The sequence below is a fragment of the Lissotriton vulgaris genome, chromosome 2_1 (genome assembly GCF_964263255.1).
Source record: "Lissotriton vulgaris chromosome 2_1, aLisVul1.2, whole genome shotgun sequence".
Classification (NCBI taxonomy): Eukaryota; Metazoa; Chordata; class Amphibia; order Caudata; family Salamandridae; genus Lissotriton; species Lissotriton vulgaris.
The window spans coordinates 2,125,557,203-2,125,582,117 of NC_141687.1; the positions used below are offsets into that span (position 1 = coordinate 2,125,557,203).

Here is a 24,915-nt window from a genome sequence, read left to right on the forward strand (position 1 = left end):
ATAGTAAAACCTAGAGTTAATAAATAGGAATCTGGACATTACGGGTACCAAACAGGTATCTTGGGCACTATGGGTACTGAGCAGGAGAGACTGGTAATACCAGGAGCAGGCATTGAAATGAAAAATAGAAAGGTGCTAGTTACATTATAAACTCTTCAACAGAGCTAAGAGCATAATATCTTATAGTACAGAATAGACATATGATGGTGTTATACTTGTCTTTACTCAACAGAACACATCCAGTTCAGGAGTAGACCAACGACTTTATATGCCCGTTCTAAGTACGTTTTAAAAACATTTGAGGTAAGACACTACCATTATAAAACTATGTGATTGAAGAAATAGTACCTATGAAATAGTAGAGTGAAAAAGTGCAATGTACTCTATCACCACAGATATACGACAAGTGGGCAATCGCCTGATAAACAAAAAACCAAGGAACCCCATCAAAAGGAGCTCCCTTTACAGGAGAGAGGTAAATATAAGAATGAAAAGTCACCCCCCAGTGAGTAGATGATGGGAGATTCTATCTTACACCTAATAAAAGTTTTTTTAATTAACAGAAGGCTCCAAGAACTACATCTGTAGTACCAATAAGTGATACTTCAAATAGACCCCATCTAGGAACGTTTCCTACACGGTCCCGAGGGTGAGAATCTATACTTATCTATTTTCCCGGGCCCCTGGGTTCATTTGTCCCTCTCATACCAGTTGGTCTTCCACAATGAAAAAGACTTGGAGGGCCCATATATCATATGTGAATCACATGTTTGCTACTTGGCGAATGGAATTGTCAAACAGAAAAAGTAGAGGACAAATCACATGCAATTGAACCAATGCATACATCATTGTGTAATTAATTGTATTTTATAATTAAGCGGATTTGTGTCAGGAATTATAAATTGTCAAGAGAACAATGGCAGCTATAATGAATAGTGTAAAGTCAGAGTGGGTATGTGTTAATCTTAGCAATCCAGCCCCTAGAGTAAATGAGACAAAAGGTTTCAATGCACGATATTTGACTGCACACATTTTTCCTAATATATTTACAGATACGGTGTATCCATCCGTTCCCCGAAACCCCAGAAATAAGAAGTCCTGAGGAAGGTGCCACAATATCAAGTGTTAAGCACCGAAACGCGTCGACGCACTGTTTGGTCTAAAAGAATCCAGTTAGGGCCGGGTAAAACTTTAGATGGGTATAAAATCTTTCCACTAAAGCTTTAGAGTAACCAAATTGTCCACGGCCATTGGATCTAGTGAAATACAGTGGCAGAGATATCAAGTGGGCCACTTATACATGAGGGGTTTGTTGTGATTACGTTCAGTCTGTTGTTTATTGTGAACATATTTTGATTGTTTTTCCATTTATCGTGTACCGTAATATTGTGTTTGTGTAATACTGTTGAATAATCATTTTTATCCCTCCAAGATACTTAATCTTGGATTTTAATTGTTTCGGAAGAATTGTATGAATTTATCTTGTTTTTATTGTTTATTTAAATGTAATTTTAATAAATCTAGATTGTAAACAAGACTATTTCTTTGTGGAAACCTATTTTTATGTTTGTCCGAATACCCATGGCATACTGTGACCTTTCCTTTTACAACAAGAAAGGCCTATAGTGATTAGTAGACTAGTTGACTCCAGGGATTTCCCCTTTGACTAACTGTCTTCCTACCCTGTTCCCTGGTGAAAGTGGGGTACCCTCTCTTTTTTTAAACCAGGCAATGCCTGTGGGCCCTCAGAGTAAAGGAGGGGTGGGGCTGCACACGGGGGGTACCTGTGGTAACCCCCCACATTTGCATACAGAAAGCGGCAGGCACCGCGTGGTGCCTGCCGCTTTGTTTATGCAAATGCTGAAATGCATTTCTAGCATTGTGGCGGGTGGTGCTGAGAGCACCGCCCGCCACAATGCTAGAAATGCAGGATGTGCCCGCCACTGTGGCGGGCACATCCTAATGCCCCCCACGGGACCCCTGCCCTTATGGCGGGCGGTCCCAATCCCCGCTAGGATGACAGGCGGACAAAGTCCGCCCGTCATCCTAATGGGCCCCAAAGTGTTTGCTCCCTTGGGTGCCTTACTCCCATGGGAGTGATTTGGGCCAAAGGCAAAGAGGCCAATTAGAAAGCTCTATGTCTTTAAATTAGTTTTGAGGGACTCTCACAACAGTTCCTTAAACTCAACCATCAAGATTTACAAATATGTTTGAGCCTTCATATCTCATAAACTACTTAATGGATTTACACAAAATCACAAAAAGCAAGCTTTCTGGATCAAGATCTAACTTCCTGCAAATTATAGGGTAATTCCGTTAAGCAGTTTTAGCTGTATCACTTTTAAAAAAAGTCTACAAAAAATGGATAGGGGATTTATTTTCTCAGCCCCTGCTTGTTCACCCCAAATTTTTCCAAAGAGCTGAGGTGAATAAATGCTTTTTAAAAACGTTTTGTCAAGATTTGTCAACCAGCCCTAAAGTTATTAGCAAACAAAAAGCGGTCTTCCTATGGAAAAGCAGACCTAATTATAACTAACCAGTTGCAAGAATCAATGTGTTCAATATGAGATACAACAATTTCATTATGAGGCCTGCCATGAGTCTAAAAATGTTGTGTTATACAGGATGTTTTTCCTAGCTTTACCCTGATGCCTCATGTCCATATTTTATGAGTGCATTGTTTTGTCTTGTGTATTCTTCTCTTCTATGTGTGACTTCTTCCAACGTAGCTGCGTAGTGGCCACAGTGTCAAGTTCCACAACTTCATATGGATATGACTTACGTTGATACAAGAATGTATCATAAACTCCAGAAAATCAATGTTCTCCTGAACCAGGAGGCTGATGGGACTTTTTCCACTTTCATTTGTTAAAGTAATTCACACCTGAAATAGGTAATAACATTACTGTAAAAAGAACACAACTGGGATCTTGCATGTAAAAGTTGCTGATAGTAGCTCCACTGTTTTATCGCTAAATGTGTTCTTTAACAGTACGCTATTCTTAGGATGTTCCTCTCCTAAAACTGTCTAGCAAGTTATCCAGGTGTCAACAGCTGTGCAGCAAGATGTTGTGAAAGAATAATAGAGAGTACCATGTTAACCTCAAAAGTGACTCCTATTGTTTTTCCATTAACAGCCATGTCCGCAGAATACCAGAGGTATCAGAGCAGTGCAGTGTTCATCATACAACAACAAACCATTTATGGGACGTTTCTATGAGTGGGAACCGTTTCTAGAAGGTAAGAGAAGACCATTTACCTAATATTTACTTTACACAACATTGAAGATGAACCCATACACACTATAATGAACCACCTGAAGGTAATATAGTACATCTCTAAACTGCAATTTAATTTTATGTGAGCACTGAGGATATTAGGTAAAGTTATATTTTGTTGTAGGGCTTTTGAAAGGCTGAGTTTCATTTTTTTCCTTCTGTATTCTTTCTTGGTTTTTAAATAGTACTTTTGTTTCAGAGCTATGTCACATGATTTGTTTGGTTTTTTAGAGATTGTCTGCAGCTAGGCATTATGAGGTGTTGTGCATGAAAAGATCACTGCATATGTTTCTTCTGAAAGGATATGGAATTTGCAACTGTCATCCCTATAATGAGTGATTTCAACTTATTGTATGTAACTTGTATTTTACTGCTTTCTTTGTACTGCGGTTGTGACCCTTGGGTGAGGGTTGTGGACCACTTTACATAGTCGTGCAACATCTAGCCGGAGGTGCAAATCAGAGCATTATTACAGTGAGGGGAAATGAACATGTTTAACATTGTTCTTGCTAATATAAAGCATTACATAGTAAAAATTAGTGGTGGACATGACTTGCGTAATTATGTGGAATTACCTACAAATTTCACTAGATTACATGAAAGTATGCAAGAAAAGCTACGTTGATATCAAAAAGTGCCCCCTGGCATCAAAAATGAATGCGAGGATGCATTTTGCACTCATAAATAGCTTGAAGTTTTGGCCACAAAATTACTCTTATTCACACAATCAATCTACAGAAATATCGTTGCTGAAATATCGAAGGCAAGGATATCGACATCCTATCTACAACATGGTAAGTACAAAAGTATAGAAATAAAAATATAGATGTTAAAAATATCGATGTTAAAAATATCTTTTTTTTTCGGTAAAAATATAAATGTAAAATAAAGTAAATAACACTAATAAATATAATAAACATAGTTTAAAATATCTAATAATGTTTAAAATTAATAAATAATACATATATAATAATACATTAATTAAACATACAGAAAATATATAATATATACTTACTTAACAATACATTTTAAGAATTATTTTATTAATTCATAAATTAATACAAATATTATAAATTACAAATACATTTACAAACATAAAACAGAACATAAATAAAAAGTAAATAATGATGTTTAATAAATAACAAATTTTAATATACTTTTAATATTTTTCAAATTAATTATATACTACATTATCTGAAATTATACCAAAAACTATTAAATAGCTAAATAGCTAAATAAATAAAAATACTATTCAAAATCCATAAGTAAAACAAATACAGTAATAAAAACGTTGGATAGCATAGAACTTAAAATTACCATTCTCACGCCAGAGAGCGCAACAGTAGAGAAACCATTGGATAGTGTAGGGGTAAAAATTACTATTCCAATTCCAGAGAGTGCAACAGTAGGGAAAGCGTTGGATAGCGTAGGGCTAAAATTTACTATTCCAACTCCAGAGAGTGCAACAGTAGGGAAAGCGTTGGATAGCGTACGGGTAAAAATGACTATTCCCACTCCAGAGAGTGCAACAGTAGGGGAAAGCGTTGGATAGCGTAAGGGTAAAAATTACTATTCCCACTCCAGGGAGTGCAACAGTAGGGAAAACGTTGGATAGCGTAGGGGTAAAAATTACTATTCCAACTCCAGAGAGTACAACAGTAGGGAAAGCGTTGGGTAGCGTAGGGGTAAAAATTACTATTCCAACTCCAGAGAGTGCAACAGTAGGGAAAGCGTTGGATAGCGTAGGGGTAAAAATTACTATTGCAACTCCAGAGAGTGCAACAGTAGGGAAAGCGTTGGATAGCGTAGGGGTAAAAATTACTATTCCAACTCCAGAGAGTGCAACAGTAGGGAAAGCGTTAGATAGCGTAGAAGTTAAATATAACATACTTATAAATGAATGTTGTAAATAAAATAATTAATAGTTTAATTTTTAAATAACCCTTCATCATTTGCAAATACCCATTAATAACTAATAAAAACATAATTACAATTGAATAATCAATTAACAATAAATTACCAATAACTACCAATAAATATTAATTAATAAATATGACTTACCAAATAATAAATATTGAACACAAAAATATTTTTCAATACAAAAAACATATTAATAATTAAAAATTGATTAACAATTAAAAAATGGTAAACAATAAATGTATTTTTAAATCAAACTTTTTTTATGAAACAATAATTACCAATTAATAAAAATAATTTCCAATTAATAAGAAGTAATTAACAATAAAAAATATGAATTACCAATTAAAAAAAGTATTACTAATTAAAAAAATTAATTGCCAAATAAAAAATGTAATTTCCAATTACAAACATTAATTACCAATTAAAAAAATTAATTACCAATTAAAATAATTAATTACCGATTAATAATTAATTTGAAATAAAAAAATATCAATACCAATAAAAAAAAATCTTTACTTAATTACAATTAAATTACTTCACACCCTAAATGTATAATTAATTTACTATAATTAAATTACTTCCCAGGCTATTCCCCTATAAACCGACAACCTGCTCCAGTACTAAAACATAAAATTAACTTAAAAATAACAATATTAAAATATAAAAAATAGTACACATATAATTTAAAACAAATAAAATACTTAACAAAATACATATAACACATACATATAAAATACATAATAACATACATAACAATAAACACATATTGATATTAGTAACATCGAAATTAGTAACATCGATGTATTTGATATCAATATTACTAACTTCGATATTACTTACATCGATATAAAAAAAATAGATATTACTTACCTTAGGGTCGATATTCTGTCCAACTATATTCTTGACCTCGATATTCTTCACCTTCGATATTTCCAACTCGATATTACTGTAGGTAGATATTTCGGAATTGATATTTAGACTGTGCACCCACACATCAAAGCATCACTCAGGCATTGCACCAATTCAGGAAGATCAATAAAGGAATTGATTTTTCAAAGAGGGTGATAGATTACATTTATTCTAATAGGTTTGAATACTGATGGTTAGGCATTTGAATCTCCAAAATATTGAATTTATATAATGGTACTGTAAGGTGTTACTTATAGGAAATTTAAATTCCCCTTCCTGCTACTGCAGATCTGACTTTGCTTTGAAAACTGTAATACTGTGACTTTGCTTTTAATACATTGTCTGGTGTCATTTATGAGTTGGAGTACAGGGTTAAACCACACATCATACGAGTGATGAGAATTACAAATCTATTGTATCACAGAGCTCGTAGAGTGTCTAACTTTGCAATTGCAGAGCTGAAATCGATTAGGGTTCATTGTATTTGTGCTTCTTTGGGTACTGTAGGAAGATCCATTTTAATGTAGATGGTCATGAAATGGTTATGAGATTGCTATAACACTGAGATCTACTGTTAACGTTGTGTTGTGCAAATCAGTGATCGTGTGAAAGGGCTGTATTGGTAGTTGAGACTCAATGATATTGCCACTGTTGCACGGTGCACCCTGGTAAGTTGTAAATTATGACGTATTGTTTGGGTAGTAACTATTGAAACTGACCTATATCTGAGGGTTGAAATTTGAAATTTTGCATTGAGCATGACTGCAGTTGTTTCAGGAGGAAATATAAATGCATTTAGATACTTAACCATATAATCTATTGTCATTTCAAGATGTGACATTTTATTAGAGAGTGTGTTGATGTCACATAGGATACATTTGATGACATGAAATTACAGGTCAAATTCACAAAAGCATTTATGAGAACAGGAAGTAGTATTATGGAAGTACTGTTATGTACTTTGCATGCTATCTAAAATCCACCATAAATGATCCAACTGCCTATTAGTGAAATAAAAATATGTAGTAAATGTATATTACTATTACTATTTTGTTTCCTATTTTAGGATTGTTGGACCAATTCACAAAGCGATATAAGTTTATGTAAAAGATAACTACAGATGTACTCTTTCAAACACTTTTACATTCCTTTGTTATCCGGTCCTGATATATTCAATTAATTCCTGCATGTGTTGGTAGGTTATCATTTGCAACTTCAGCTGTATCTTTGTTGTCTTTGGCGTTATAGTGCATTTTCAATCTGGGGGCCCTATGGTGCAGATTTTGAAAGTCTGATAATTTTGTATATGTGTATGATGTTTGGTCCTGTGAGGCTGGCCAAGAGTCTATTCAGTATTTCATTTAGAAGTGGTTTGTTTTTGTTAGTGAGAATTTAAAATTAGTATGTTCTTGGAAAATCATTGTAGGGTTTTATGTGTATGGACGAGTGTGCCAAAGAAATTTACATTTCTTTGCCTTGAGTACTTATTTTTCTAGCGCTCTGCTAGAGCATAGTGCTTTGTACATATCCATCTCATTCCACAATTATATATACGATACAATGTTGTACACATAAGAGTGTGTGTTTAGTTATGGTGATTTTACCAAAGTAGTTATTTTAGTGGAAATATGTTGCTAGTTTGGAAGCACTTTTGCATTTTTGTTTATGGGTACATTGCCCCTTGAATCACATCTGGAATGTAAACATTAAAACATTTAGCTACAAAGAAAACATTTGCAGTAGAGAAACAGTGGGACAAGTAGGATTGTTAGTTCCTTATTAATGGATTTGTTCCTGGCAGTTTCATGGGAGAGATTTCTCCTATGCCAAATCAAAACTTTCCGCAGTCCATTGAACAATACTCATAGTATTGGATTTTCCTACGATGCTTGTCTATGGCAAGGATCATAGGTATTGTAATTGCATTAATATTTTCCACATCCTGCAATTTCCCCTTTGTGTTTTTTGTACATGTGGTTCAGACATTCTTTCACACCGTTCATGATTCTCCTTATCTACTTTTGAGAAGAAAACACAAATCACAGCATAAACCTAGGTATGCTCTTTCTTTGAAATTCTGAAGTTTCAGTGCGCACAGTAATGTCTGTGTGGTACATTACATGTATTCCATAGGTTGCATATCCCTGCTTTTCAATAATAATGGATACTGATTTCATTGCTGCTTCACATCAATATAAATATCTACCTGCACTTAGAAAACACTCTCTTTATTCTGTAGTGGAACCAACCTGAAATCTTTTTATTCTACAACAGAACTTATCTGAAATTTTGTAATGTTAACACAGGGAGTTTAAGAGACTACAATTTAAAAATTCACTAAGTGTATCAGTGATTGGGCTGCATGTGAAGGTCTTCATCTAGATCTCAAGCATGAATTTAGCGTGTTTTTGCCCACACTTGTTAGAGAATTTCTCTTTTAAATGCAAAAAGAGGGTTTGCAGCCATACTCAGAGAAGTATACTCAAATTTGTCTTAGATGTGCGTCTCACAATGATTGGGCTTTGGGGACTTTTTTCCTTTTTGTCTCCCACTACATTGCAGCTGATTAGTTCACATCTTCTATGCCTCTCGGCATACGAACATCCAAGACAGTATCAGACTGAAGATGAGGTAGTGCACAAAAGAGAAAACTAGACTATAGGCCTTCTCTGTCTACACACCCAAGATCTGCAGGAAAACCCAAGTATCCATCAGGATCACCCCTACTCTTCTTCAATTAAGGGAAGCGCTCAAGACACACCTGTATCTATACTTCTTCAGTAGATGTGGTTTAGTAGCTAGATCTGCTGATTTTGGAATCTGTGACCCAAGTTCAAATCCTGACTTTTGCTCTTGATACAACAGCATGTGATACTGGGCTAATCACTTAAATTTCCGGTGCCTAAGAAAATGAAATGTAAATTGTGAATTATATTTTATGAAATTCCTCACAGGATGTATATGATCTTGCAAATTGTCTCCCATTCCCCCAAGTTACAGACATCACTCCATTGTTTTTTAGCTAGGTACACTCTATCTAAATACCAGTACAAACATATATACTGCTTTAAAGTACACTGTATTGCATCACTGTAAATTCGCCATCCCACTGCCAGAATCCAGCACCCCTGCATGGAAAAAGTATTCCAGAGCCTCACCATTTTGGGCTATGTTTTTGCTATACAGATACCACAAACATACTTTCATATATACAATGTTGTCATTTTAGCTTTGAAGTTGTCACTGTTTCACTCCATTATGATTCAGGGTGTTGCAGTGTGGCTGAGCTTTAGTAGTTTTTTTATGTCTCATTGCATTATTATCATGTAGTTTGGAGTCTTTTACTAAAATGTTCATAGAAGTGCTCTTCCTATGGGGCTCAGCCTTGTTAACCTATGTCATCGTATAATATTCCATTGTTTTCTACGTATGATAGTCACAAGGTTTCCTCATTCATTCCATCCTCATTTAGGATATTTCTATGTTACCTCTCTCGCCCTTAAGGGCAGTTTCTAAGACATGATTTAACTTGTATTTGTTCTTATCAGGGAACTATACATATGTGTATGACCAGTGTAAAAACACCAGAATTAAATGTCATGTATCATATGCAATTGCTCACAATTCGGTCATGTTAATAGTTTAAAACAGCTAGAGCACATCATATTTATTTTCTAAAACAGCAAGGCTAATGCAATGTAGCTAGTGAGTTGAGCCTGTCTGTTCCATTTCATTACAGTCATACATGCTATTAATAGATTACTATGTATTTTGATAGCATTTGCTAGTATTCATCACAAGCTATTAAAGTTACACACCAAATTGGGTTAGGTACTGGGGCGTTACTGTTAGTCACACCATAGCATGCCTTCGCTAAAACATACTAAAAAGATGAAGCAGTGGTAGATGCAAGTCTTGGAAACTCATTTACAAATATTTTAAAATTCTCAATCATTTCAAAAGTTACATTTTCTTGGCTGCATCTCAGACTAGAAATGCAAATGAGATTATAGCAGGTAAAAATAACAAACCATATTCACAAAGGTAGAATTATATGTGAATATCTCTGCACACGGAGATCTACACCTGTGCGTAGAGCTCATGTATGACTATAAAACTATTTATAGTAATTTTCCGGCTGTTTGTGAAGTTCTGCGCCATCGAGTCATATCTTGCCATAGAAAGTAAGAGGGAATATTAAGAAAATATGATTTAAAAAATATTACTTTTTCATTATTAAAACACATTGCCAACTAAATCTATTAAGCTACCAAGGGGCAACACACCTGCACTAAAACTTAACATATTTCATTTTAACATAATTTGTTTAAAAACATTTACCTTATTTTGTAATTAAATAAAATTTTAATAAATTTAAATTTTCCATCCCTTCACAATCCAATTTGGGCCTAATTTTAATGTCAGTCAGGAAGCCTCCAACAGCAGGACAGCATTGTAGGAGTATCTGAATTGGTTAAGGCCTCACAATCCCTAACAGACGGCTTTTGCGCCGCTGTAATTTCCTGCACCAGTTCACATTTCTCAATGGGTGCCTGTGCTGTGGGTGGTTTTTTGAAATAGGATTTTGCAACCGCACCATGTAGAATCATAATGAGGAGTGTGGAACTGCGGACATATGGTCGGGCAGTTCCTAAACCAAAGTGGTGTCGGTAGAGAAAACTCCTACCGACATCAAAATCAGGCCCTTTGTGTTTATAGTTCCACAGTCCTGGATGCAAGTTAGGTATTATTTTATTTGTGATTTATTTTTTTCTGTCTGTTTTTTTAATTAGTTACTATTTACACTATGTCATAAATAGGAAACATTTACATTTCTTTATTTTAAAATGGACATATTGAAAATAAAAACTATTAAAATATATTTTATTTAAGATTGTTATATAATTTATTTTATTGTATATGTTTTTCTATGTTTTAGTGTTATTCCCTACCTTCATTGATCTCATAGAGTGCTCCAGGTACTACTGACTTTGGCGGCTGCCCGGCATCTGGTGAAGTGGTTATACCAAGCACTTCTTGAATCGGTTACAAAACCACTTAACTGTACAAGGGGGAAATGGGAGGCGATTATCAGGAAACCACGAATGGACAAGGAATGGGCACGAGTACTGGTGGGTTAAAAAAAAAGCATGTAGAAACTCCAACTTCAAAACGATTCAATTTAACTATATTCACATGGTGTATCTAACACCCCCATAGATTAAACGTAGTGAAGGGGGAAGGAGACCGATCCTGTGATAGATGTGGATTAAGAGATGCAGGCTTTGCACACATGACGTGGGACTGCAGATACCGACATGGGAGAAAAACGTAGATATCTGGTCTAAGGCAGAACTGAGGGACCTACAGAAAGATGATTTACGGGGACTACGCAAATGCTCCATCTCAGAGTTATGGGCAGAGGTACTGAGGAACTGGGAGTCCAGAAACATGGTGGGTTTGGTAGGACGAGGTAACAGAGGAACTAGGGGATGATGCCCCTAATATGGCATTCCCTGACCCACCCAGTTCCCCAGCTTGACAAACATCTGAATACATACACAGAGGAAATATCCTGAACTAGACGCCCCCCAATGGGCTAGAGGGGATGCTGGTGACCCCGTTACTTATAGTAGGCACCTTAAGAGACACAACACCTCAAAGTTTATTATAGATTGTTATTTAATAATATTATGACGCGAAGTGATTGTGAGTTTTGGACTAAGACGAGGTAGCAACTCCCTTAAGCACACATATGATACAGTACAGAATGTTGAAGTAAAAAGTATATTGCAAACCACTAATGAGAATGGACAATAAGGGATCACCACCGCCATGGTGGCGGTGGCGATGCGCCCGACATAAATGCCCGCCCGCCACCCTTTTCCCCCCGCCTCATTACAATGGCGGGGGGACCGCAGGGGAGGCAAACACCAGCAGCCCCTTTTCCGCCCCAGTCACCTTGCGGCCGGGGCGGAAAAGGGTTCATATGGTGGCGGTGTATATCAGACACCTCCAGACATATTTGGATGGGCGTCTGCAGATGCTTTTCCGTCGCGGCAATGCCGGCACGGAAAGGCAGGTGGACTTCACTCTGGGGGCCCCTTGCGGGCCCCCAGAGTGAAGGAGAGTAAGGGGGTGAAGACATTTGCATTTACAAAGCGGCAGGCATCGCGCGGTGCCTGCCGCTTTGTAAATGCAAATGCTAAAATGCATTTTTAGCATTGTGGCGGGCGGCGCTTCTGTAACAGCTTGGGAAGTAATATCAGACTTTGCACACACCTTTCCCCTCCTGAGGCGGAAGCCGGGAGGTCTCCTGCTTTTCTTTCAATTTTAAACTAATTTTCGTGATTTTACTAGTTTTTTCACCTGTGCTTGCTAATTGTATTTTCTAGCCTGCAGCAGTGTGTAGAGACCCCCCAGCGCTCAGCAGGGCTTAAAAATCTCTTTTTTCCCCCCTCCCTGCAGCTCCGGTCCCACCCTCGGCTGAGTGTTGATGCCGAGGGCTGGGCGCCGATTTTGGCGGCCATCTTTGTTTGGGCTGGGTTGGGGAGGCCATAGACAAGGACTATAAAAACAGGCACTTACGGCTCCGCGCAGCGGACGCGACCAGCGGATGCGCCGGAGTCGTGCCAGAGTCCTGCCCGTCTGCGCCCGTCCGCGCCCAGGCGGGCCCAGGGCCTGACACCATGCCTCACACAGTGACGCCTGTCACCTCCAGGTTACAATACGGAAGAGACGCCCTTATTGCCTTGCGTCCGCCCCACCCTACTAGTTGTAGCTTTGCACAGATGGGGATAATCCCATTTTTACCGTGCAGAGCGTGTTCCTCCGGCCACAATTCAGTGGCTGTGAAATCCGTTCTCTCCATGGCTTTACTAAACTGCCGGTCCTTGCCGAGCCATGCCATTGAAATCAATTCACTTATCCTAGACCACGAGCTCGATGTGTTATTTCTCACGGAGACCTGGCTCTCCCCCAGCTCTGGCCCTGACATGGTCAGAGCACTCCCCCCAGGCTTTCATATACTCCACCTTGATAGACCTAAAGGGAGGGGAGGAGGAACTGCAGTTCTCTATAGAGACACGCTCGCCTGTAATATCCAGAATGGAGGGGTGGCTGGTTGTGAGAGCTTACAGTTCTCCCTTCGGTTGTCACCTACAGTGTCTCTGGTGGGCTTGTTGATCTATCGCCCTCCCGGACCTTTGGGTAGTTTCCCTAACTCTCTCATGGAAATTACTGCACTTCTTGCCTCTTCAACTGCCAACTTTGTTGTTCTCGGCGATTTTAATATCCATCTTGAGGACCCAGCCAATGCCACAGGAGTCGATCTGCTCGACGATCTCAGATCTTTTGGACTCAATTTGGCCAATTCGGGCGCAACCCATGAGAAGGGCCACCTGCTTGATCCCTTATTTTCTAACCTGGACCATCTTACTCCATCTCCGGCTCTTGCCCTACCTTGGACAGACCATTATTTGGTGTCCGCGTTATGGCAATTCGACAGCCGAGCTGCGGTGGTCCCACGGGTTCACACCCTGGAGAGAGCCTGGTCGAGGCTCCCAGTTGACACCTGGGCGGCACACTTGGAGGCCACGCAGCCCTCTCAGGGAGCCAACCCGATAGTCGCTGACGCGAACTTCCACACCTGGCTCGTGGATTCTCTAGACACTCTCCTACCCAAAAAGAAACAACTTACGAGGGGGAAGAGAGTGGGCTCGGCACCTTGGTATTCATCAGAATTAAGAACTCTGAGGAAAGGATGTAAGAGGCTAGAGCGGTCCTGGAGGAGAGACTGGAGTGAGGCGAATCGTAAAGAATATCGTGCGGCCCTGAGCAGGTACAAATCCGCTATTCGGGTGGCAAAATCAGGATTCTTCGAAGAGCGCATTGGCTCTGCGGCCAACTCTTCCAAAGAGTCATTTAGGGTCATTAAGGAGCTACTCAATGCCCCCGACCCTCAGGTTTTCCACGAGGACCCTCGCAAAAAATGTACAGAACTGGCCTCGTATTTTAAAAGTAAAATCGACAACATACTGGCTTCCCTTCCCCGGCTAGGTGAGATCTCCTCTTTGGAGGACAATCCCAGCTCCCAACCTGAGTTACCATTGGCGGAGTTGGCTTCCCTCGGTCCAGTTACTAAGGAGGAAGTCCTGTCGGTGCTGAGATCTATGAAGAGCGGCTCCCCGAAAGACCCAGCACCTATTAAATATCTTAAACAGGTGTCATCTACTATCGTTGGCCCTGCTACGGACTTGATAAACCTGTCTCTCGCCCATGGGGTGGTCCCCCCCAGTTGGAAAGGGGCAGTGGTTAAGGCTCTTTTGAAAAAGCCTAACCTCGATCCCGCCGATCTCTCCAACTTTCGGCCTATCTCTTTGCTGCCGGGTATCAGTAAGGTGGCTGAGAAGCTGGTAAATAGCCGCCTCTCCAACTTCTTGGAAGCCAATTCCCTCCTGGGCGACTCCCAAACGGGTTTTCGGCCCGGTCAGGGGACCGACACCGCCCTGCTGGCGGTCGTGGAGAATGTGAGGAGCATGCTGGATTCGGGGGGATCAGTGGTAGTGATCCTCCTGGACCTCAGCGCTGCTTTTGACACCGTGGACCATCAGGTGCTTCTCCAACGGCTGTCAGGGGTCGGGGTCACGGGTTTGGCCCTCAAATGGTTCGCCTCCTTCCTGGAAGGTCGTACATTTGAGGTGTGGGAAGGCCAGGAAAAATCATCTTCTACCCCTCTCCAGTGTGGTGTGCCACAGGGCTCTTCATTGAGCCCTACCCTATTCAACGTTTACATGGCCCCCTGGAGAATGTGGTACGGCCGCTGGGTATCAAAATCATCAGTTACGCTGATGATACCCAGCTGGTGGTAGGCCTCTCCCAGTCGGCGTACCATCCCGACCGGCTGCACACGTGTCTTGAAAAGATCTACACGTGGATGTGCAGCTCAGCCCTAAAGTTAAATGGCTCCAAAACGGAACTGATGCTGCTGGGGAACTCCTCTCCATCTTTGCCCCCCAGCAGCTGGCCAGACTGTTTGGGACCGATGCCCCTCCCCAAGCAGGAGATCAAGAGCTTGGGGGTATGGCTGGAGCAGGACCTATCATTTAAAACCCATGCCAAAAAGACTGCTGGCGTGTGCTTTGGCCTGCTCCGTTCAGCCCAGAAGATTCTGCCCTTGCTCCCAGTGGCCACTCGAAGGCTTCTCATCCAGGGACTTATCATCTCGCGGCTGGATTTCAGCAATGCGCTTTTCCTGGGCGCACCCGAATCTACCCTGAACAGACTGCAGCAAGTGCAGAACGCGGCTGCCAGGCTTTTGACGGGTCTCCCTAGGCGGCAATCTGCCCGCCCGGCGTTGAGGGCACTGCACTGGCTCCCTGTGAAGGACCGGGTGAAATTCAAGTCACTCTGCATCGCCCACAAAGTCCTGCACGGGGTGGGTCCACCTATTCTTGAGGAGATGGTCCAGCCCTATAAGGCCTCTCGTTCCCTCCGCTCTGACCACCAACATCTCCTTCAGGTTGGCAGGGTGAAAAAGGCAAGAACTGGGGGCAGAAGGTTTTCAATAAATGTGGCCTCCTTGTGGAACTCACTGCCCCTACAACTGCGCTCCGAAGCCAGTCTCTTCAGGTTTCGTAAACTCTTAAAAACTTTTTTGTTCTCTGTTTAATCCTTGCATTCTTGTAGCTGTGTTATGTTCTGATAAGCGCGGGGATGCCTATTGGTAACCAGGCGCTATACAAAACTCGGAATAATAACCATAGACCAATGTTTAAATCTTTATTTGCTATTTTCTAAGTACACTGTGGCAAAATGAGGGGCAATCATCTTTCTTTCATGGATTCTTCCTCTGCTTTCCATAGGGTTAATTAAGGGAAGCTTTGGTGCAAGATGTTGGGTTTGTGAGTGGATCCTTCAATCGTTTATTTTTTGGCCCAGTTACATTTGACTGCCAGTGCATGTGTTTGCTATGATGCTTCTGGTGAGAGGTCGAATTCATTCAGGACCGGTATGGGTTTCAGAAGTGATTGTTTTCTGGCTCCTTTCCTATTTACCCTATACATTAATGATCGTGATTCTTATTTCAGTTCATTAGATCTAGATATGCCACACCCGCCCAGTCCCAGTGCTCCTCTATGCCAATGATGCTATCATCATAGCAATGTCTGCAAATGGCCTTCAGAAATTAATGGATTTATTTGTTAGATTCATGACCTGGACCTGGAACAAACTTATCTAAAACACATACAATGGTGTGTGATCCCAGATTAACAAAGAAATCAGTTTTTGTTGACTCAGTGTAAATCTAAATGGTTGCAACTTCCAGTATTTGGGAGCCCAATGGACTCAGGCTTCACGTGGCAACACCATATCACCGTACGAATGCAACAGTTTGAGAGGTTTGTTGAGGTTGAAACCAATAAAATAAATTCTTGAGATTTATAAGATTGAATGTGCTTTGGTAGCAACATATGTGGCAGAACTTTGGGCATATACTGACCATAAGAGGATCCAAAGGCTGGGCGTACACTGACCATAAAACAAACCAAAATGTAGAAAGCAAATATACAAAGATTGTTAGCCATTCCATCTAGTAGCTCTGGGGTGGTCTCCCACTCTGAGCTAGGGGACGAGCATATAATGGATTTTATTAAATTACGCCCATTTGCTTTAAATGTTGGGGAAACCCAAGAAATTATTCAATCACACCATAATCTTAGATTGTCTTTCCTTGCTGAATGACCTTCGAATCCCATGGATTAAGTGTGTAAAAGACATGTTTACCTAAATAAGCAAACCTGAGTTGTTCTCCATCTTCATGCTTGATAGCTACAGCTTTAGATTTCAATTGAAACAACAGTTTTTATATAAATGTTGGAGACTAGTTGTTGGTGGAAGGTTCTAAATCATCTGTTGCGGGTCATATGCTTATTTAATCTGTGAACAGTATTGAACAGCAATTTCATGATTCCCGATTTTTTATCATAGATTCTTCAATAGTTTATTTTTTAGACCATTTACATTTGACTGCCAGTGCATGTGTTTGCTATGGTGCTTCTGGTGAGAGGTCGAATTCATTTGAGACCGGTATGGGTTTCAGAAATAATTGTTTTCTGGTTCCTTTCCTATTTACCCTATACATTAATGATCGGGATTCTCATTTCAGTTCATTAGGTCTGAATATGGCCCGGATTGACACTCTACCAGTCCCAGTGCTCCTCTATGCCAATGATGCTATCATCATAGCATGATCTGCAAATGGCCTTCAAAAATGAATGGATTCATTTGTTAGATTCATGACCTGGACCAAACCTATCTAAAACACATGCAATGGTGTGTGATCCCAGATTAACAAAAAAATCAGTTTTTGTTGACTCAGTGTAAATCTAAATGGTTACAACTTTCCAGTATTTGGGAGCCCAATGGACTTAGGCCTCACGTGGCAACACCGTATCACCATAAGAATGCAAAAGTTTGAGAGGTGCGTTGAGGTCGAAACCAATAAAATAAATCCATTCGATTTATAAGATTGAATGTGCTTTGGTAGCGACATATGTGGCAGAACTCTGGGCATATACTGACCATAAGAGGTATAGATACCCAATTATCTAACCTGGTCAGTCTGCCATTGAATTGTCTTATCTGGTAGTGGCTATCATCAAGGGCACCATAATTGATGTACACCAATTAATCTTAGGTCTAGACCAGCACCCTGCATCTATAATTTCCTGTATAATGGGATTCAAATTGACAGCTGGATTTCTAACTACTGCATCGCATTACATGGAATATATGGAAAGTAGTGTGTGGCAGAACCCCATGTTTACCCCATTCTATGTTTGAATTCACACAAGGTGCATGCCATTGCCTCCAAAGTAAGGGCCAAAAGAAGAGAAAACAGAGGGCATCCCTGCCGCATACCCCTACTTATCTCGAAAGGCTCTGACATGGTGCCATTCAAGTGTGATCTAGCTAATGGGCTATATATAAAAACAGCACCCAATCGCCAAAAGTCCCACCCAATTCCAGTTAGCACTGTGAGCAGAAAAGGCTATTCAATTGTATGAAACATTCTTGGCTATGTCTAAAAATGTTGTGACAATCGAACACTGGATTCAACTGCTGTTTAAGGGCAAACAGCGAGCGGAAGCTATCAGCCTTTGAGCGGGTGTTTAAAACTGGACTGGTCCATGTGAGTCAAGTTGTACATCAAAGAAAGTAGTAGGTTGCCGAAAGTTTAGCCAAAGTTTGGCTGTCAACATTTATAAGGGATGGAGGGTGATATGAGTCACATTTATACAGAGGTTTATCCAGCTTGAGGCGCATGATTAAGATGGATTCCCTCATTGACAGGAGTATGTGCCCCGTTGAAACAGCTCAGCATGCACGTAGAGCAATATAGGTGCCAGCTCCTCAGCTTATTTTTGATAAAACTCTACCAAGAGTCCATCACCCCCATCTGCCTTTCCATTCTTTAGTTGTGTAATAACCTAATCAATCTCCAGAACTGTCAGGGGTTGGCAAAGGATCTCACGGTGTGCCTGGTCTAACAATGGCTAGGTAACCCACTGTAAATAATTTTCTACTTCTCCAGCAGTAGCCTGTGCGGGAGAGGTATATAGACCTGGTAGAAGTCAACAAAGGCATGCAGAATCTCCACGGGGTCATGCAATGGGTGCCAATCATGAGTGTCTACAGTATGGACAAAATTGTCAGTCTGCGGGAGTTTGAGAGGCATGGCTAGTGTGTGCCCCGACCTGCCTTACTCTCCGTATTTTCTGGCCTAAGAGTACTTACTTAGAAATTTCACCTCTCCATCCACTTCGTCCTGGAAATCCAACAGTATTGCCTGCATTGGGCCTAATAGGTTCTGGTCTTTGGAGCTTTCACAGCGGAATTCCCGGTTGCAATGCTCTATTTCCAGCTGTGTAAGTCTCCCTCCAATTGATTTTAGGATTGCATGCCTCTTAGTAATGCACTCACCCTGTATAACAGCCTTCAAGGCCTTCCAAAAAGTGGCAACCATGGTTCCTGAGCCCATATTTAAGGATATATAATCCATAATTGCAAAGCAGATTTCTTCCTTAAATACCACATGAAGCAGCATCCTAGGTTAAAATCTCCATAAAGGTAAGTGTGCCTCAGGTAGTAGGCAATGTGATCAATAAAACCACCAGGGAGTGGTTAGAAAGAGTTCTGGGTAAGTGTCTCTCATCTTTTGTCCAGCAGGCCACACCTAGTGTGCCCTACCAGAAGTCAAGCTGTGAGGAAGTATCATCGACCAAGGAGTTTAAAGTGTACCTGCAGGCCACCCCATGCAATACCTGCCAAACATCTCACATATAAAACTGTCCCATAATGTCCAAGAATGCAGCACACGCCCTTGTTAGGGGGTGTTTGTGGCATTCAGAACTCTCCAAGTCAATATCCAGTACTAGATTGTGGTCTTCCCCCCAAGATGATGGTGCTAGGGTCACCTATTAGGCATTGTTTTAGTGCAGTGTGAAAAACATCTGGTCAAACTATGTTAGGGCCATATGTATTAATTAGTGTAACCTGTGTCTAGCCGATGAGGCCTTGTAATATCAGATTCCGTCTGTCTGGGCCTGCAACGGTCTGAAGATGTCAAAACTGCACCTGCTTTCGGATAATTATAGATACCCCTTGGAGAGTAGGAATAGGAAGAAAAGTATTGATGGGCGTTATATGTATTTCTTGCAAATAAATGATGTCCGCTTTATGGCGATTGAAATAGGTGAAAACCTGGCGACATTTATGAGGGATTTTCAGACCTCAGACAGTCCCAGGGTTAAATGGTAATGCTTGGCCTCTGGGATCAGGTATATAGACCATCTAATACCGGAAGCAATAACATTGTGCGATCATGTATAGGAATTCCCAGCCACTTGCTACAGCAGTTCGCCAGCTGATGAAAAGACGAACATCCTCTCCACCCTCAACCCTTCCCTCTCACACTAGGACCCAAACTCTCAGTGAATACCCAAAGCAGTATAAACAGACTGATCGGTGCAATACGAACAAAGTAGTTCAAGAATCAATTAACTTTTTATATTACATGGCCAAAGGCTGGGGGCGGCCACAGCACTTATATGGTAATGACAACCAGCAAAAGAGCCATGACAACATAGATATTGAAAAATGGCGATCAGCGGGTAACGGTATGTAACACTGAGAGTGAGCCAATACAGCAGAGCTTACCGTATAAACCATACAATTCAAGTGGGATCCATGACAATTGATATTGCGAGAGTGTAAGAATTGCTATTCAAGTGACGATGTTGTTTAACTTAAAATATCCTGAGGATCTTACACACACCTGATGGCCAGTCGTTCTACCTCATCTAGGAAAAATGTATAGTCTGCATGTCTATGAGGTGGGGAGGCGCCCTGTGAAGAAGGATGCTTATGCAGGAAGGAGAATGCTGCAATTGAATGTGTAAAGATATTCGGCTTACCCTGCTGCTGTAGTTTCTTTTTGACAGGAAGATACTTCCTAAGTGCATCCTGCATGGATGGTGTGAAGTCAGGAAAGAAAGGTAGGTGCATCCCTTATTGACAAAGCACCTGGTCTCTGTCCCTATAATTGAGAAACTTTGAAATGATGAGCCTGAGAGGAGCACGTGGAATCATCTGAGGGGTCAACGATCTGTGTGCCTTCTCGATTACGAATAACTGGGAGAATTTCTCAACTACAAATAACTTGAGAAGTAATTTTTCAACATAGTCTTCAGTGCACCCCATCGCTGCTTCAGGACTACCTAATACACATATGTAATTTCGCCTAGACCTGGCTTCCAAATCATCGTTTTTTAGTTGAACTTTGCACAGCTCAACTTTTACCTCCCCAAAATCTTTGGCCTGTTGTGTGTGCATATCCTTGAAATGAGAAATATGCTGCTCAGCATCTATTAGACGCGTGTTTTGCTTATCCATGTGGTCTTTCATGCCATCCATGCCTACGCTCAGGGAGTCCAGCTTATAGTTAATGGCCGTGAGACTGGTTTGAATTTGAAGTGGGATCGATTTAATGTCTTTAGCCCGAGGGAAAGCATCTCCCCCATTGCCTTCTCCCCTTGGCAGCTGATCAGCTGGCGGTGCTGCCAGGCACGATTGTCTCTCAGATTCAAATATGAGGCGTAGTTCCTTAGCATTTATTTTGCCATTTATGTAATGCTAGCATATCAAATGTTTATTAGTTAGCAGGTTAGGCTAAGTAAGGGTAGTGGCACAACAAAACAGGCCAGGAAAATTACCAACAGTAAAGTCTCCAGCCATGGGGCAGGCAATGCCTCACTTTACGCTGACATACAACATTGACCCAAATGAGATTGCATATTTTTTTTTTTTTTTTTTTATTTTTTACATTTGTATGGCGCTCAGCTACCCAACAAGGGTTTCCCGGCGCCTTTGACATTAAGTTGGTCAAAGGAAAATGCTGAGTTGGATCTTTAGCACAGTTGTTTCTGAAACAGCCAGGTTTTTACTTATTTCCGGAAATTAGCGTAGCTTTCCTCTTTCCGGATATGTGGAGGGAGTGAGTTCCATAGAATTGGTCCTAGGACAGAGAAAGATCTCCCGCCAGTTCTTTGTAATTTAAATCTGGGGACGGCGAAGTTTGAGGCCGTTTGGGAGCAGAGGTTTCTTGTTGGCAGGTAGGGGAAGGCTAAGGCTTGCAGATAGGTGGGAGCCGTTTTGTTTTTAATTTTGAAAATGTAGCTCAGGGTTTTGAAGCTGATCCGATGTTCAATCCTGAGCCAATGTAATTCGTTCAGGTGTTTTGATATTCTTTCAGACTTTGGAATCCTACACAAGAGTCTTGCGGCAGAGTTTTGAATCATTTGGAGTCGCTTGATTACTGCTAAGTTAGAGCTAAGATAGAGGATGTTTCCGTAGTCGATCCACAATGTTACTAGTGCTTTGACTACGGTTTTTTGCGTGACAGGGGGCAGCATCCAAATGATTTTCTTTAACCATTTTATTATGGTGAAGTAGAGTCCTGCGGCTTTGTTTGCCTGCTGTTTCATAGACAGAGTATTGTCTATAATGACCCCTAGATTTCTTACCTGAGTAGCTGGCGAGGGAAAATTACCCAGCTCAGGCGGCCAGTGGGAGGGGTTCCAGAGTTCCTTGTTTCTTCCCAGTAGGAGTACCTCAGTTTTATCCCCATTTAGTTTCAACTGGTTGGTAGTCATCCAGTTAAAAATTTTCTGGAGTCCGGTTTTGAGTAGAGAGGGGGCTAATGGGTTTGTCTCAGAAAGGGAGAAAATAATTTGAGAGTCGTCAGCGTAGGTCATTAAAGTCAGACCTGCGCAATCTGCCAGGTCGGCCAGTGGTCTAAGGTACAAGTTAAAAAATAGCGGGCTCAGGATGGAACCTTGTGGTACTCCATGTGGAGCGGGGAAGGTGTCTGAACTGGCAATACTGGATTTAATCTGGAAGGTTCTTTCGGAAAGAAAGGACTTAATCCACTGTAAGGCGTCACTGCGAATGCCGTTTTTCTCTAGGGTAGCCAGAAGAGTTTTGTGTGATATGGTGTCAAACGCCGCACTGAACTCCAAAAGAATGAGTGTGACCGTTTGACCCTCGTCCAGGAGTTTTCGAATTTTTTCCGTCACACCCAGTAGGGCAGTCTCCGTGGAGTATCCTGCTCTGAAGCCTGACTGTGAGGGGTGGAGGAGATTGTTGTCCTCTGTAAAGGTGGTGAGGGCAGAGTGTATGTGCCTTTCCATGAGTTTGGAAAAGGCAGGGAGCAGAGATATAGGTCGATAATTAGAAAGAACAGTGGGGTCGGATGAAGGTTTCTTCAGTAGTGGGGTTACCACTGCATGCTTCCAGCTCGATGGGACGGTGGAGGATTGGAGGGAAGCATTTAGCATGTCTGTTATTGTAATCAGGGGGGTAGAGTCAAGTTGTTTTAAAATACTCACAGGGAGAGGGTCGCAGGGGGAGCCTGATGAAATGGACTTGAGGGAGGTTTTTAGGGAGTCCATGGTTACCAGAGGCCAGTTTTCCAGGGTGTTTACTTTATCTGATGACATGGGAATATCCTGGTGTGAGCAGTTGCCAAGGGGCCTGGTAGTGATGTTAATGATAATGTTCTCAATTTTATCATTAAAAAATGTCGCAAGGTCCTGACATTGTTTTTTGGTTAGGGGATGAGCAGTAGCAGTTATTTGGGCACCTGCTAGGTCCTTCATTGTATTGAATAGAGTCTTTGCTTTGTTAGTGGCATTATTGATGGAGTTCGCCACGTATAGGGCCCGTTCTTTGATGCAAGAGGAATGATGTGCGTTTCTCGCCTTATTGTATGTTATCTTTTTTTCAGGAGTACAGCTAATTTGTCTAAATTACATTATTTGAAGCAGGTCGTGTTGATCCTTGGGGAGAGAGTCACAAATCATTTCACTTACTGGGTGACATGTTTATTGAGAGGACATCCAGTGTAGCTCTCATAGCAGCAATCTACTCATCACTCCCACGTTGCTTAGGCTCTTCTCTGCAGGCCTCGGAGACGCACAGCGACAGCCCATGGTCAGGTCTCAAACGTACATGGACGCCGGAACACTCCCCCACCTGTTCCTGACCCACCTGACACCACCAGTGGCCCTAAATAGCAATTTGGGGGCACGGACTCAGAAAAGCATGGCCCGTCAAACCCCCTTAGGTGAGGGTGATGGCACACACCACCACAAAGGCCCCTAGCCCGACGTGTCCCAGAAGTTGCAGGACCAGCATGGGCAGTCCTCCTCCAGATCTCATGCACCAGGCACCGTTTTGGGTCCTGGCTGCATCCACTTCAAGCCGAGCTGCTGGCGATCATGTTAAGCCCTCCGGCTGGGCGATGTCGTGACCCAGACTGGGGCGACTAGTAGAATAGGAGTTCCAGCTGGCAGAGCTGAGTTAGAACACTGCCATCTTGGAGCAGCGCCATGCCACACCCCCAATTATATTTAACATTACTTGTTATGGAGATTGATTTTAAGTCCCTACCTCAAATATTTTTTTATGGGAGGGTTTTGCAGCACTAGTGGTTGGCCATGTGTGGTGCTAGACTAACTCCAACTCTAAGCTGGAGCATAGTTGCATTTCTATTGGGTCCTTTTTGGCTGTAGTAACAACAGAAGAGCAGTTTGTGGGTAGCAATGAGTTTACATTAGTTTTTGGTGTATGCCCATCCTGAAGCTCCTTCCTAATCTTTTCTAAACTCCCATTACTTCTCACTCCCCCTTAGTCATAAGTATTGAACATCTTCCAGTCAATCCACACATTCCCTCCCACATTTGCCACAAAGTGGGAAAACCTCTGAACATAAAGGATAGGAAAGGTAGAGATATAGACATTCGCACATGGGTATGTGAATAGCATTTGGAAGAACATTAGTAGTTCTAATGTACAACTAAAGTTACTAGAATATGCAGTTTGTAAATAGGCCCCATAATTTAAAAGTCAAAAAAATGTAATATCTTTAAAATTCTTTCCTATGGGTGTTATATTAAGTCTTAGCCTACATTTGTTTCCATGGGAGTGTGTGGCAGTTCCTGTCAGTGGCTGGCTGGAGTACACTTACTATTATTTGTCAGCTTTACAGTGGTATAACGCAAAATGATTGGCCCATCCTGCAGAATGTGAAGAGGGCCCTCAGAGTTTCCCATATCTCACATATATTCATTGGCCTTGGACTGTATTACGCCCCCTAAAGGTTGGGTTACCCCCTGCAATGCAGGGGTGGCAGGTGCCTGTCTTAATTCCCTGCATCTTTAGGCTACAACTTACTTTAGAAGTGTAG

At 41.3% G+C, this 24,915-nt stretch overlaps 1 protein-coding gene across 1 annotated transcript in view; it reads left to right on the forward strand.

The window, feature by feature from the left end:
* The window catches only part of THSD4 (thrombospondin type 1 domain containing 4), a 2,294,989-nt gene that overhangs the window by 884,268 nt on the left and 1,385,806 nt on the right, over positions 1–24,915 (forward strand). Inside the window, exon 6 of the mRNA XM_086958405.1 lies at positions 3,138–3,240. Within this exon, the coding sequence (XP_086814531.1) occupies positions 3,138–3,240 (103 nt within the window). The remainder of the gene's footprint in view (positions 1–3,137; positions 3,241–24,915) is intronic.